This window comes from Miniopterus natalensis, chromosome 15 (assembly GCF_054644295.1).
Source record: "Miniopterus natalensis isolate mMinNat1 chromosome 15, mMinNat1.hap1, whole genome shotgun sequence".
In the NCBI taxonomy this organism is placed as follows: Eukaryota; Metazoa; Chordata; class Mammalia; order Chiroptera; family Miniopteridae; genus Miniopterus; species Miniopterus natalensis.
Genome location: NC_142095.1, coordinates 33560285 through 33577463, shown reverse-complemented (window position 1 = coordinate 33577463; position 17179 = coordinate 33560285). Strand labels below are relative to the sequence as shown.

General features: G+C 36.3%; 1 protein-coding gene across 8 annotated transcripts in view; it reads right to left on the bottom strand.

The window, feature by feature from the left end:
* The window catches only part of RAD18 (RAD18 E3 ubiquitin protein ligase), a 76523-nt gene that overhangs the window by 36108 nt on the left and 23236 nt on the right, over positions 1–17179 (bottom strand). For 7 of the 8 annotated variants that reach the window (XR_001602968.2, XR_001602969.2, XM_016210013.2 and 4 more), the window contains 3 exons: positions 15921–16105; positions 6516–6592; positions 5192–5252 (listed from right to left, as the gene is read on the bottom strand). Coding sequence is in view for 6 of the 8 variants with exons in the window: in XM_016210013.2 (XP_016065499.2) it covers positions 5192–5252; positions 6516–6592; positions 15921–16105 (323 nt within the window). In the remaining 2 variants the exon portion in view is untranslated. The remainder of the gene's footprint in view (positions 1–5191; positions 5253–6515; positions 6593–15920; positions 16106–17179) is intronic. The other variant, XM_016210018.2, reaches the window with a different exon arrangement.

Sequence of the window (17179 nt, the reverse complement as noted above, 5' to 3'; positions counted from 1 at the left end):
TGTTTTTACTTCATCCAGTGTATATTTCAATTCAGGTATGTTTGTCATATAAGGAATTCCACTTCAGTCATTTTTATATCATCCATTTCTCACCTCAGCAAGACCCCACTTTATGCTTCCTTCATGATATATGGAGAATATTTATACATGCTGTTTTAACATTTCTGTCTACTAGTTTCATCATCTCTGTCATTTCTGGGTCTGGTTCTATTAATTAATGTTTCTCCTTTCCATGGATCTTATTTTTCTGCTTCTCTGAATTCCTGATCATTTCAATAGGATACTAAATACTATTAATTTTATACTCTTGGTTGCTAGATTTTGTTCTATCCTTCAACTATATTGTATTTTGTTCTGAAGGATATCAAGCCACTTGGAATCAACTGAATCATTCCAAGGCTTGCTTTCAAATTTTAATAGGGCAGATTATCAAGATAATGAAAAGACAAGCCACAGACCAGAAGGAAATATTTGCAAAAGACATATCTGATAAAGGACTATAATTCAAAATATACAAAGAACTTCTAAAAGTCAAGAAGAAAATGAATGACCCAATTAAAACATGGGCAAAAGATCTGAACAGACACTTCATGGAAAAAGATATACAGCCTGGCTGGTATGGCTCAGTGGATTGAGTGTTATCCTATGCACCAACAGGTCACCAGTTTGATTCCTAGTCAGGGCACATGCCTAAATTGCCGGCTCATTCCCCAGTAGGGGGCATACAGGAGGCAGCAGATGGATGTTTCTCTCTCATGGATGTTTATCTTTCCCCTTCCCTCTCCCTTCCTCTCTCTAAAATCAATAAAAACATTTTTTTAAAAAGATACACAGATGACAAATAACCATATGAAAAAATGCTCAACATCATTATGTCATCAGATAATTGCATATTAAAAAACAATATACCACTGCACACCTATCAGAATGGCAAACTTCCAAATCACTAACACATACGCCAGTGAGTATGCAAGGCAACAGGAACTCTCTTACTCATTGCTGGTGGGAATGCAAAATGGTATAAAGATTTTAAAAGGCAATTTCTTACAAAACTAAAGATACTTTATGATCCAGCACTCACACTCCTAAGTATTTATCCAAATAAACTGAAAACTTATGTTCACAAAAAACCTGCACATAAACATAAAGCAACTTTTTTCATAATTGCCAGAAGAAGCAACGAGGTGTCCTTCAGTAGGTAAATTGATAAATGAACTATGGTACATTCAGAAAATGGAATACTGTTCAAAGCTAAAAAGAAATGAACTTTTCCAACCATGAAAAGACATAGAGTAACCTGAATGCATATTACTGAGAAAGAAAACAATCTGTAAAGGTTACATACTGTATAATTACAATTATATGACATTCTGGAAGAGAAAAAACTATAAAGACAGTAAACAGATAAGTGGTTGCCAGGGGCTAGGGAGAAAAGAGGGATCAATAAAGCAAATACAGGGGATTTTTAGGGCAGTGACTACTTTGTATATGATATGATAATGGTAGATACATGTCATTATATATTTGTTAAAACTCAGAGAATATGTGACACCAAGAGTGAACCCTAATGTAAACTATGGACTTTGTGATAATGACATGTCATTGTACCATTCCCATGAGAGATCTTGATAGTAGGAGAGACTGTGCATCTATGGATCAGGGGAGATACAGGAACTCTGTATTTTCTCCTCAATTTTGCTATAAACCAAGTCTATTTTTAAAAAATCTTTTTGTTAGGGAAAATTAATACAACCATTAGTCTAAAGAAGTCAGCAAATAACAGCCCAAAGGCTAAATCCAACCTATGGCCTATTTTTGTACGACTCTCTAGCTAAGAATGTTTTTTATATTTTTATAAAGATTTGTTAACAAGCAAGAACATTTGACAAAGACCATATGTAGCCTGCAAAGCCTAAAATATTATCTGGCCCTTAGGTAGATTATTGCTAAAGTAATAATACCTTTCTGAGGATTCTGCTTGATGTCCCTATATATTATAAGAGTTTTTTTGTACTAGGGTCTGTGGTGGATTCAAGCTGTTCCAGGCACAGTGTGAGCTCCAGAAATTGTTCAGGAGCTAATCCTTTCAAGTAGTCTCTCCCGAGCCTCAGGCACTTTCCTCTCATTCATGTGTAGATTGCTCCGCAGCCAAAAGCTTAACAGGATCTTTCTAGAGATCTTTATAGAGCTCTCTTTTCTCTGAGGCTCTCTCCTCTCTGGTAAACTGTCCCACAAATTCTAGACACCTTGGTCTCCCACACCTTTCATTTCTATTTTACCTACTCAGTGATACCACCAGATTATTTTGGGGGTCCTCCATCCAATGCCTGAAAACTGCCAACAGGTAGTAAGCTCTGGCACTGGGGAGCTCACCACTTTGTTTTCTTTCTCCCAGGAATCACAGCCCTGTGCTACTTTTCCCCAATATCTAAAAAACCATTGTTTCATACATTTAATCTGGTTTTCTAGTTTATTAATGAAGGAAAATAAATGCAGTCCCTGTTATGCTATCTGGGCTAGTAGAAATTTCCATTTATTTTGATTTTTTTGGTTTGTTTTGGGAAAGTTATTTTCCCAATTAACATATTGGTTATGTTAATATGTAATGGATTGTTATTTTTAAATGAGTTAATAAATAATTTTGAAATTTCTTGGTTTTAATTTTCCTTTGACCCATGAGTTAGTTATTTGGAAGTGTGTTGCTTAGTTTCCAAATATTTGGCAGTATTCCAGGGGGCTTTGTTACTGATTTCCAATTTAATTCTATTGTGGTCATGTTACAGTAGGCAGTTGGTTAGACATTAACAAAAAGGAAGGGAGCAAACGGAATCAGACATCTGATTAAGCCAAATAAACTAGAGAAGGACAGTTTCAGTCACTCGGGCAGATGATTTTCAGTCACCCCAGGGAGCAGCCTGCACCAGTCCCCCAGATTAACAGAGGAGGGAAATTCCTTTCACTGGGTGCATGCGCAGTAGAAGCCAAAATGGCAACTACAAAGGGGGAGGGGACTAGCTTGGGAAATCTGGGGAAAAGACAGAATAGGGTAAGGACACGAAACCCCTGAAAGATCCAGAAAAGGGACTGGATGGGGGACGCAGGCACAGCCTTGGAAAAAGTCAGGAAAGAGATCGGAAACGGAATACTTTGAAAGAAAGCCTGCTCTTTTCCAAACCCAAGGAAATATATAGGAGCCAGAGAAAAACCCCAGCAAGAGCCCTCCTTGGAGCACGCCCATGCCCTTCTTTCTGGCATGTACTTTTTGCCTTCTTTTCTCCTAAACTCTAAGTTTTCCTAAACTCTAAGGATCCACACAAGACTTGCAACCAGCTGCTACTGTAGCCTACCGGCTCTCTGCTCTTTTCACTCTAATAGATTTTGCCGCTATCACTTAATTCCTATGCATGTGTCCCGGAAATTCTTTTCCTGTAACACCTCAGAAGAATCCTATTTACAGACCATGCCAGGGCAGACCCACCCTGGTCCCAGTCCTCCTACAGTAAGTCAGAAACCATACTTTGTATGCTCAATGAATACACAAGGTGAACCTTCTGCAGATTCCTAGGACACACTCTCTCTTACTCCCCTCTTTCCTACCCCCTCCCCCTTCCTCCCTCTTAAAAATCAATTAAAAACAAAACTACATGCATGTAAAGCATTAATAAAAATGTTTAAAAGAAGAAATCAATAGTATATTTGGAGCCTGACACTACATCAAAATGTGTGACTGCACTATAACGCACTTAAGCTTTAGAAGTGCCTCAAAGTTTTGTGGGGGTTTTTAAAGTATAAACTGAGGTTTGTTTTGGCTAAATCAATTAGTTTAACATGAACTATTTAGTAAAGTAAAGCTTTTTTTTTAGATATTTAAATCGTGGGCAATAGATATTTGTATATTGTCTTGCCTGCATCTAATCCACTTCTACCTTAGTGTGGCATATTTGTAAGCTACCACTCTTTTAGTGATCTAAATTACTTTTTCTCCATGCAAATCTTCTGGTTTCCTATTGTTACAGGCCTCAGTTTTGCCAATTCAGTGATCACTTGATTGTCTTTATCTCCTGTCTCGAGAAAAATCACTTTGGCTTCTCAAAAGTTGATTAAAAAATAAATAAACCACACCATCCTTATCTTTCTAGCAACAGAGGTATGACTTTTGTGGCACAGCTTACAGTCCGTGGACAGTCCAGGCTCCTGCTCCTTCTTTGTAAGTCACAGGCCATCACACCTGCATTTAGAGCCTGCTTATCACTTCATCCTGCCTCCCCAAACAGATCACTGCTGACTGCCCCTTCAAAGCTTGAGAACTGAAAGAAGATAAAATTCTCTCAGCACAACTAAAACACTTCGTGTGGTATACTCATTCAATAAACATTTGTTAACTAGCTACTGTTTGCCAAGCACTTACATTTAAATTTAAAATAAAAACAAACCAAACAAACAAAGAATAATAGCTACCTAAAAGACAAAACAGCAATGTGCTAACCCCAGGAAAGATATATACAAAGGCCATTTAAGCAAAGGAAGTAATAAAGTTAGGATTTTTGTTAATACCTAATAAAATGAAAACTCTTTTTGACACAAATTTGAAAGCTATAAGTGCTGAAATTCTTTACAGAACTATTGTCATTGAGTGGCTTGAGGACAGGATGGAAAGTCAGAAATATTTCCTTTTTTTTAATGTCTTTATTGATTTCAGAGAAGGGAGAGGAAGAGATATAGATAGTAACATCAATGATGAGAGAGTCATTGATTGGCTGCCTCCTGCACGTCTCCTTCTAGGGATCGAGCCCGGAACTGGGCATGTGCCCCAACCAGGAATCGAACTGTGACCTCCAGGATCATTGGTCAATGCTCAACCGCTAAGCCATGCTGGCTGGGCAGAAATGTTTCCTTTTTAATCCCATTTTCTACTCACAGAGATGCTCTGAGAGCAACTAATTAATATTTGCAAAGTGCTTAGTGATAAGCTCAAAGTAGAATGTTAGACACAAATTAAAAAGCAGGCACACTGACTTATAAAAAAGGTCACTGTCTGAGTAAACACAACTAAAATTAAGTCTCTTAAGTTATCTTAACAAGATACGTTTGTACCAAACATTAATATAAAAAATTATTTTAAAACTTTACTTAAGATAGAAAAACTGTAACCCAAATTCTTTGCAAATAAAGAAAGCATCACACAACTTACGATATTTACTGTGAATTTCGTCTATTTCCTTTTCTGTTTGGTCTTTCGTAAAAACCATTATCTGAAATAATCCAAAAATTCTAAATTAAAAATTCATTAAATGACAAAAATAGAAAACAGTTACTATAAACTTTAAACTCTCAAATGTGGATGTTTAAAATAGAGTAAAATAATCTCTCATCTCTGTTTCATACAGACCTAGGAAAAATAACTCCCATGTACTTCCCTTGAATATCATAATTAGTATACATATTACTCATTACTTACTTCTCATCAGTAGAAAATGCAACATGGATTCCATTAAAATATATAAAGTATTAATACAAGAATCAATTATATTTCCTATTTTAAATTCTCATTTTTTCACATTCATTAATACAACAGGTGACACTTGAAACTACAAGACTGGAGACACTTAGCGGATCATTAATTAAGGCAGATTTTCTTGTTTGCCTTCGATCTTTTCCAATCTAACTTCCCCAAATCTATAAGAAATGTGATATATAGGGAAAATACAAGACTTATGTTAAATTTCTAGTTCCACTTTTTAAAATCTCAGACTTGAGATCAGAAGTGTACTTACATGATTCATTAGTCTCCATCTTACAGTTAGCACACAGGTAGTAATAAAATCAAAGAAAATCTCATTTTTTTCTACTACTGATTATAAGCTCACTTCTCTAAGGCCACTGTTTTCCTTACAAACACATTATGGATGGTCTAGGGGAAAAAGTCTACTTGGGAGAGCCCAAAACACTGCTTCCAGTGTCATAGAACAGGACTATTTTCTTTGGCATCCTTTCCTCAAGTTTTGGGCCATCAAGCTAGAGGAAGGCAATAGTGAAAATTATAGGTCTCTGATTCCCTCAATAAGCTCAACAGATATTCAGTACTCATAAACTCCTACAATTACTTAATTTCTCAATCAGTACCATCATAGAATTGCAGAATGCTAGAGCTAAAAGGAGATCATAGAGATCATATAGTTCAACCCCTGAGTTTTACAGGTGAAGATGGTAAGGGCCAGAGGTTAAATAGCTTCTCAAGTGCAACTAGCAGAGAAAGGACCAATATAAAGGCTACCTGATATATAGGCATATGCTTTTTCTAAGGATTATAACTCATTAATAAATTCTATTTTAAGGTTGCATTTTGTGCCTGAAAACTGCTAAATATATAAGAATTTTGTGCTGAAGATGAACTGCGGGTAAATCATAATATATAATGTAAATGTATTCTAGTATATTCCAGCTTGTTTTAATTTTAGCAGGGTATTCAACTTTCCTTCATTCCTACCCAGATACTGAAATAGACTGTAACATACTCTTTCATTGAGTTTACTAGCTTCAAGACGCATCCTAGTCTTCTCCATATTTTCAATTTCTTGAACTATTTCAGCAGCTGTTAAAATAAAGACATACAGCCAATGTTAATTGCATGGTTTTGCTCATTGTACTATGGTCATGTAAGTTGTTAACAATGAAGCTGGGTGACGGGTATGCATAAACACTCTGTCCCATTTTTATTATTTTTCTGTAAGTCTGAAGTTATTTCAAAATAAAAAGTTAAAAAAATAAGTTAAAACTTATATATGCAGTTTAAACAGTTTAAAATATAACCAGAAAAATACAATAAAGTCACGGTGTTCTTTCCTTTGAGTATATAGGTATAAATAGCAGTCTCAATGAAATACGAAAATTAATTTATTAGTGTGAATTCAATTCTTAGGGGATATCCACTTAAACTCCAATACACAACAGGCCACTCTTCAAAGAGAGATAAAGGTCTACAGGATACCAGAGAGAAAACGGCCTTGCCTCCAGGTGCAGTTACCAATCATAAACATTAGAGATCTGGAATATACTGTCACATATATAAATGCCTCGGAATGAAAATAGCATTGCATTTGCAAGCATTATCTCTCTGCCTCCAAAGTCAACATATTAAAACGAAAAAATATATGGTATAGAATAAAAATCTACAATCCCTTATACACAAAATGATACTATGTCTGAAATTTGCCTCAAAATAATCCATGGGAAGGAGGAATGTAAATGACAGATGACAGACATTAGGCATAATAAGTATATGAGGGGAATCACACTCTTCACTACACTTTTATATAAATTTGATATAATCCCCATTTTAAAGTTTTTTACAAAACCAAGTCCCCAGAGGATCATTTAAGAATGCAATTACCTCAATTTAAAGTTTGTTTTAAATAAAAGGCACACTGGCCAGGTACCTTTTGCCTCCCTGATATTATACACCCGGTAGAAAACACTGGACAATCTATAGAACCGTAACTTATTCTTGCATCTATCAGAGCTAAGTCACAGGGCAAACCACTAGCCTGAAATCTAAGGAAAGACAGGTGCCTTCAAGGACGGAGCAGGTCTTGAAAACTGGCTGACTTACAGCAGTGCATAGGAGAAAGGCTGGGAACCACCTACCTCTGGGTAAGAAGATTTCAGCTAAACTTTTTGGTGAATTGCAAAAGGCCAAGGGTGAACCATCACAAAAGTATAAAAGTCCTGGGAAGCTTAGACTCAAGGGGAGTCACAACTATTCCAAAGCTACTGTCTATAGACTGGACTGAATATTCACAAGAACTACTAAGGGAAGGGCAGGAAATTAGAAAAGGTATCCCTCCCGATCCAGGCCTGGGAAAGGAGGACAGCCCCCCACTGCAGAAAACACATGAAACCCCACCGGATCTTTAATCCTGAAGAAACAAAAGCATTATGCCACGGCAGGATGGTCAGCAACACTGTAGTCCCCAGAGCAAAGGTAAATGACCCACTGTTGCTGGGAGAAGGAAACAAACAAAACCTGAACTAGGTTCAGGAAACCACCATGGGCCCAGGCCACTAGGGGTCCCCAGCCACTAGGGGAGGGACAGGATCACACAGAGCCCCACCCCTGAGACCCAGAATCAAAGAGCCTGCCTGAGAATGAGGCTAAAATAGAACAACAGAGAATGACCCCATGTTCCTACCAGTAAGCCAAGGACAAATAACAATAATCTACCACCAGGAGAAAAGTGAGCACGGAGAGACTCTGAGGCACAGGCTCACAAGGAAATCCTATGTGCCAGCGATACAGGAACATCTTGAAAACAAACTAACTTCCGGTAACTCAGACACCAACCTAAAACACAAGGGATATGAAACTGGTGGTAAACTGAGGATAATCACAGCAACAACAAAACCCAAAGCAAGTAAATCCCATATAATAATAAAGACCTAGCAGAAGAGACATGTCCATTTTTTTAGACACAAATACTATTTGTTTCAGTGTTTAGATTTTCACATAAAAAGTCTGGCTTTCAACCAAAATTTACAAAATATATGAACAATCACACAAATAACCAACCATAACAAAACCAAACTCAGATATCACCCAGATGTTAGAACTATCACATTAGAGTTTTAAATAACTATTACACTAAAATATCTAGTAGAAAAGATGAACAACATGCATGAATAGATGGTACATGACAGGAGAGACAATAATAATAAAATAGGAATTTTAGACATAAAAAAGCACATTTACAGAGATAACCTGACCCAGCTAAGGAAAGAATCAGTGAACCTGAAATGGGATTAATGGTATTACCCAAATGGAAACAGGAAGGGAAAAAAACACACAAATAAAGCAGAACAGAGCATATAAGAGTTGTGGGGCAATATCAAAAAGTCTAACATACATGTAATAGACATCCCAGAATGAGAAAAAAGGGAGAACAATATTTGGAGACCTAATGGCTAGAATTTGCCAAATATAGTCAAAGAAATCAAACCAGAAATGCATGAAGTTCAAAGAACATCAAGTAGGATAAATACAAAACAAAATGACAACAATATACATACACACAGAAAAAACCCTAAAGCCAGACAGAGAAAAGCGGTATACCACACACACACACACACTCTCTCTCTCTCTCAAGCATTTCATCATGTTTTTCATCAAAAACTATTCTAGCCAGAAGGCAATGGAGTGACCAAATTAAAGTGTTGGGATAAAAACCTCGCCAATCCAGAATTCTATACTGATGGAAATATTTTTCAAAAGTAAAAGAGAAATATTTTCTGAGGCAAACAAAAATGAAGAGAATGTATTATTAGCAGACTTGTATTGCAAAAAGTGTTAAAGAAAGTTCTTCAAGCAGAAAAAATATAAAACCAGAAACTTGTCTCTAACAAGAAATGAGGAGTGCTAGAAATAGTAAAAACGAAGGGAATTCTTATTTTTAACTACTAATTATATGTTTAAAAAAACACAATAGCAATGTGATGTTACCAGCCTATGTAAATATATAAAATTCATGACAATAGCACACAGAATTAGGGGTTGGGAGTACACTGTCGTAAAGTTCTTACACTACACATGAAGCAGTAGTATATTATTTGGAAATAGACTGAATAATTAAAGGTGCATACTACAAACCACAGGGCAACCATTAAAACTTTTTGAAAAAGAGGTAAAATAACAGGCCAACAGTAAATATAACAAACAGAAAACAACTAGTAATGTGCTAAGATTAAAGCCAACTGTATCATAAGTACAGTAAATGCAAATATTATAAAAGCACTAATATTATAAAAGCAGAAAATGAAGACTGGATAAAAAAAAGACCACACTATATTCTTTCAATAGAGAACTCATTTTAAATAAAAGGCATAGATAGGTCAAAATAAAGTATGGAAAGAGATGTATCATATAAATACTAATTTAGAAAAAAACCCTGAAAAAGCTATATTATTATGAGGCACAAGAGATTTCAGAACAATGAATGTTAATAAAGAGGGAAATTATACAAAAGGGTCATTCAATTCACCATGAAGACATAATCCCAAATGTGTTTGCACCTAAAACAGAAATTTAAAATACATAAACAAGAACTTCTGGTTTTAAACAAGAGGGACTGGCCTCATTCTCTTCTCATTTCTAGTATTCTTCCCCAATAAGAATAACCAAACACCCTGTCTATAATATAACAGACAATGATGACAGAACTCTGAAAGTGGAAAGTGGAAAGAGGAAAATGAACTAAGGACTTAATAATTTGAGGAACACCACCGAGAGTTCACCAAATTTTATTTTATCTTCTATATATGCAAGACTGTGCTTTGGTGAAGCATGTGACCCAGAACCACCAACACACACAGGGGTGGGAAAAGCCCCATGGGAAAACCTATTCTCTCTAAGCAAAGGACTGTGAAAGGGGGAGATGAGAAATCTTTTGACAATATCCAATCAACTTCAGCTGAGCACTGCTGATGCTCCCAGTCCCAGGCAGCATCATCAGAGAATAAGTGGGGAGTGTGGACTTCCACCCCCTCCCCACCATAACTGCCCAGCAGTAGCAAGAGGCCTGGGGCAGGCTTTCCTCTCCAGCCAAGACAGTGTCAATGGAGACCCAGTGAGGAGCCTAGACTTCTACTCCTCAGCCAGTGATGGCAGATGGCACCCTCAACCTCTCAACTACTGCTTAAAGGGAAGATCTGAAAAAGAAGAAACCTAGAGAAAAGCATTCTTTATACCTGCACAGGAAATCCTGGACACACCCCTGACCAAATGTCTAGAATATGGCAAAAGGTCCGAGAACTGAACCACAGTATGGAATACCAGGTTTTCAGAGTGGCCTCCAGGTAGCAAGTAAATGACACCAGAACAACACTGTATGGGCTCTGAAAACGAAATTGTCATTAGAACCACAACCCACAAAAGTAGGCCGGGATCTGCGTGCTAAACCAAAACAGGGCGACTGCCTGCTAAAACAGAATATTTAAATAGGATCTAGAAACTCATAATATTACACTCAAACTGTCTAGGATACAATAAAAACACTTGTAGCAAGAAGCAAGAAAATCGTAACTTGAATGAGAAGACAATCAACAGATGCCAACACTAAAGATGACTCAGATGTTGGAATTATCTGACAAGAATTTTAAAGCTACCATCACAAATATGCTTCAACAAGCAATTAGGAACACTCTTGAAACAAAAGCAAACAGAACTGCTATTATATGTAATACTTTTATGACAGCAATAGATCCATTACAAAAATACATCTTTTTAAATGTTACATTTAAGTTATTAATTTCTTGTACTGAAAAGAGGGTTACTAAATAACAATAACAGAAATTGGAAACAAAGTAAAATAAATGAGACCCACTATATTTCAAAAAAATAATATAACCACAATAAAAGGAGATAAAAAGGAACTTATTACCACAGTATCTGACTATATACCCTTGGTCCAGGCCAGGGAGGAGGGAAGAGGGAGGAGGGAAGGCTGGGAATAGTAAAACAAACAAACAAAAACAAACTACAACAACCCGGAATTCTTTCACATAGGTAGGTCTGTTTTGCAGTGGTGTAGTAGTACAGATGGAGCAATTCTGAAAGTATTTTAGATTATAGAATTAAACAAATTAATAAACGTGCTGATGCTGTTGGGAGGGAAGATTCTCCCTGTGGAAAAAGAGAAATACAAATATGGACTAGAGAAAGTTAACAAAGAGCCCTGTGAGGTTAGATTCAAAGTAGAGGTATTAGTGTGTGCTCATGATTTCAAGTGTAAATGGACTTACATGTGCATGCATACATTTATGTATGAATATATTCCTGAGCTCCATCTGTTGAAAGAGCCTAGAAGCAAAGGCACCATATCTTGGTTTCCCCAAAAAAAGAAGCAAAGAGCTCCTCAGGGAAATGGCCGATTCCAGGATTATTATGTTAGAAATAGTAAAAAAATAAAAAATACACACACACACACACACACACAATGGGGCATGTCATGAGGACCAGGAATTAGCATAAAGAAGCTCCCACTGGCAAGATCTGGAAAAGCATAAAACCAAAATAATTAAGGATGACAATAAGTTATAAATATGTGAATCTACATTGACCCCAGACAAAGAAAAAAAACAAAACAACAGGGCTCTTGTTTCCAGAATCATGGCAAGCGGAAACTGGCAAATGTAGGAGTGCTGAAGTTACAAAATCATCATTTTGCAACTATCACAGAAAAGATAAAATTACCAAAGAAGGCTAAACATAGAGATAAAGTTTTAATGAGGTATAGAATATTTATATGGTATTAAAATGTCTCTCTACAGCTAAGTAGCAAAGGAGAAACTTTATAATGGAGAAACTGACAAGGTGATCATACCTGCAATCACAAATGAGGTGCACAAAGATGTTAAAAACCTCTGGATGTGACTGATACTCTGAAAAGGACAGGACATTACTTACAGAGTATTCATATAGTATTGAAACCAAATACAGGAAGGCGTCTAAGCCTAACCCAGGAGTTCATCGACATTCAGGAATGCGCAACCTGAATGCTATTATAAGAAAATATTAGACAAAGTCAAAATGAGAAACATTCTACTTGGGAGAAAAAACAAAGAGCGTATTCTTTTAAAATGCCAATGTCATAAAAAGACAAAGAAAGACTGAGGAACTGTTCCAGGTTAAAAGAGATTAAAAAGATATTACAACTAAATGCAGTATGTGATCCAAAACCGGATCACGTACAGGAGGGGAAAAAAATCTACAAAGGCCATTTTTGGGTCCACTGCTGAAACCAGAACAGGGATGGTAAAGTACTGTAACAAAGCTGAATTCACTGAGGTTGATAACTATACTGTGGCAATAAAAGAATATCCTTTTTCTTAGGAAATACACAATAAAGTATTTAGGAATAGAGTGAAGATTATATAACTTATTCTCAGATTTAAAAAAAATATGTGTGTATAAAGATACACACACACAAACACATATACATTCATACACAGAGAGAAAAAACAGTAATTCATATAGCAAATGGGGCAAATGCTAATAGGTGAATCTGTGCAAAGGGTATGTATATGTTCTTTACAACAGTGTCTCAACTTTCCCTTAAGTTAGAAATTATTTCCAAATAAAGATTTTTTTAAGAATGCAAAATTAAGACTTTTTCAGACAAATATAAGCTGAGAGAATTTGTCTCAACAGCACATCTGTACTACAAGAAATATTGAATAAGTTTTTTTCAGAGCAAAAGAAAATGACATCCGATGGAAACCTGGATCTTAGCAAAGAAATAAAGAACACCAGAAACAGTAAATATGTAGGCACATACTATAGATTTTTGCATTTTTTAATTTTATTTAAAAGAAAACGACAGTTTAAAGCAAAAATAGTAACACGGTATTATAGGGTTTATAACATACACAGAAGAAAAATCTATGACGGCAATAAAACAAAGGATGGGAGTCAGAAGGTCCTTACATTACTTACGTAGCATATTATCTGAAGTTAAACTGTGGTAAGATACACATGCTAAACTCCAGAATCACTAAAACAAATTAGAGGTATAGCTAATAAGACAATAGTGGAAATAAAATGGAAAACTAAAAAACACTCAATCCAAAAGAAAGAAAAAACAATGAATGAGTAGAATAAATAGAAAACAAAGAGCAAGATGGCAGACTTACATCCAACCAAAGAGATTAAATAAAATAATGGCTTAAACCCTACAATTTGCCTGGCCGGGCGTGGCTCAGCAGTTGAGCATCGACCTGGAATCCAGGCAATCGGGGATCGATTCCCGGTCAGGGCACATGCCCGGGTTGCGGGCTAGCCGATCAATGACTCTCTCATCATTGATGTTTCTATCTCTCTCTCTCCCTCTCCCTTCCTCTCTCTGAAATCAATAAAGATATATTTAAAAAACAAACAAACAAACAAACAAAAACCCTACAATTTAATGGCGTATCTTGTCAAATTAAATTTAAAAAGCAAATCCAGACCTAGCTGGTTTGCTCAGTGGTTAGAGCACTGGCCGGCTGACTGAAGGGTCCCAGGTCTGATTCCAGCCAAGGGCACGTACCTCGGGTACAGGCTCGATACCTGGCCCAGGTCGGGGAGTGTGCAGGAGGCAACCAATCAATGTGTCTCTCTCACATCGATGTTTCTCTCTCTCTCTCTCTTCCCCTCCCTTCAACAGTCTCTGAAAAGCAATGCAAAAAAATATCCTCGGGTGAGGATTTAAAAAAAAGAAGACACAGAAAAGATTATTCCGAGCAAAATAATTCTTATAAGCCAAAGAGTGGAAAAATCCAAATGCCCATCAACCATTGAATGGATAGTGAGATATATGTACACAGAATACTCTACAGCAACAACAAAATCACAAATGTTCACAAAAACATGGATGAATCTTAAAAATATAACATTGCACAAATAAAGATAGACTCAAAATAATATACATAAGCTATCTATTATTCCATTTATAAAGACAAAACATAGGCCAAAATAGGCCAAATTAATAAACGGTGTTAGAGGTCAAGACGGTAGACATCTGTGAGAATGAATGAGGTAGTGACTGGGAGAGGACAGGGGCTTCTGGGATGCTGGTGATGATCTGAGTAGTGGTTACAAATACATTTGCCCTATGTGAAACCTATTTCATGATAATTCCCCAAACAATACACTCCTAAGTTGTGTACTTTTCTGTTTGCATATTATAATTTTTTTAATTGGCAATTTTATATAGGTTGATAATTGAAGGGACTCGAAAATATGTGCGTGGTTAAATAAAAAGAACAAATGATTTAACAATGAGTAGAGTTATGCACTGCCTAACGGATACGCTGTGAGAAATGTAACTAGGTGATTCTGTTGTGCAAACATCAAGTGCACTAATGCAAACCAAGATGATATAGCCTACTGCACACTTAGGCTAGATGGTATAGCCTATTGCTCCTAGGCTACAAGCATGTTACTAGGTAACTGTAACATAATGATATTTGTGTAATGCGTTACACTACGAGGTTACACTACGAGGTTATGATACACGACATTACGACAACGACATCACTAGGCAATCAAACTTTTCACCTCTATCATAATATTAAGAAACCATGTCCTATCTGCGATCCATTGTTAACCAAAATGTTATGTGGCATATGACTATGTAAACTAACAATTTTATAAAACAAGTGATCAAGGACATATGTTTGTGTATAATAATCATAATGGTAACATTTATTGAATACTACTTGCTAAGGTACTATGCTAGGCATTTTATACGTGTTTTTTAATTTATTCCTCTCAAACACTATAAAGTAGGTAGTGTCATAACCCTTATTTTATGGATGAGAAAACTGAGATAATAAGAAACTTAAGGAACTTGCCCAAAGTCATCCAGTCATAGTGCTGCAAAGATGGGAGTATAACCGAGGCTCTCCAGACCAACTCTTTATCCCACACTATCTCTGGAAAGACACGTAAGAAACTGGCACAGTAACTTGCCCGGCTGGGCGTGGCTCAGTGGTTGAGCATTGACCTGGGATCCAGGCGATCGGGTTCGATTCCTGGTCAGGGTACACGCCCGGGTTGCAGGCTCGATCAATGACTTTCTCATCATTGATGTTTCTCTCTCTCTCCCTCTCCTTTCCTCTCTCTGAAATCAATAAAGATATATTTAAAAACAAAAGAAAAGAAAAGAAACTGGCACAGTGACTGCTTCTGAGAAGGGAATGGGGGCTGAGACTGGCTCAGATAAAGGCTGGCTTATCATAGTACATTCTAGTACCTTCTGAAGGAATACATTTGCACGTCGTATCTATTTTCAAATATATATCTATTAAAATTTTTTCTATGGTTTATAATCCCTGAGTTACATAAACGGCTTTATCCAGGGCAAGCGTAACTCACTGTTTTATTGCTTTACCTGATTTAGGATGCAGAGCATCACACTGGGCATTGTACATGTGTACAAATTCTTGGTGCCTTTTAATGAGCTGCTGTTTATTTCCTTGAATAGATAATCCATGCTCTTTTAGCTTTTTCTTTAAATCGCGATCTGATAGCAAGTTATATACAGTTTTGGGCAGCGGCTTCCTTTTCTGAACAGAACTAAAAGGGGAAAAAATAGATAACTGAAGATTATTGTGAATTATCAAATGCTTTTCATGTAAAATAGTAATTTACCTTCTGACTCAATACCAGGGTGACTGGGAGAACACAATCATTAAGATAAAAATGGGAACGAGAAAGATGAAATTTACAAAGTTGACAGTGTTCAACAAAATGTATCTGAGGTACCAGTGGGACATTCAGATAGAGGAGTGACAGCCAAAACTTGAGAGAGACTTAGGTCTCAGAAAGAGGTCAGGCCTAAAGATGCAAACTTGGGCCTCACATGGAAGGCTTGTGAATTAAATGTTATGAGAACTTCACTGAGAATCACACAGACTTAGTCAAAATTCTCTACCTCTTTAAAGCATCCTTTTCCTAAAATTCGCCTATGGCTTCCATGCAAAAATCTCTGTAAAACCTGTTATATCAGATGATTAGAGTACAAATGCTATTGAATATTAAGCTATAGACTTAACCATAAAGTCTGATCCATAGGCAAAACTGCCCCTCAAACCCAAGGCAATCATTTTGCAAAGAATACAATTAAAAGCAACAGCAAAAAACACAACAAGGTTTTGTTCTCTTCAACTTAATTATATTAACAAATATAAAAGGCATTACAAGAAGTGTATTAGCAAAATCACCACCTGGCTCTTCATTCTATTTTCATAATTAACATACTGATCAGCACTAAGCTACAATTTTAAATATAACAAAGCCCTATCAAATGACTTTCTTTTACTCCCTCCAAGATACCAGTTAATGAACATTATTTGTTAAAATGGAATAAAATTGTCTCAAGTCATTGAAACGGTTTCAATGACTTGAGACAATTTTATAAACAGGAACTAGTTAATGAGTTTTAACCTGATTATAACCTGTTTCTCTGAGTATATCGCCTTACTCAACACTATGGCAATTAGGTGCTTAATAAATATGTATTCAAGGTAGTTGTTAAAATTGTCATCATTTTTAAATGAGACTATCAAAGGTTCAGGAAAAAATAGGAAGTTGAAAGCAGTAAGTTTATTAAAAAAAAATAAACACAAGATTTTACAAAGGACTTCCATA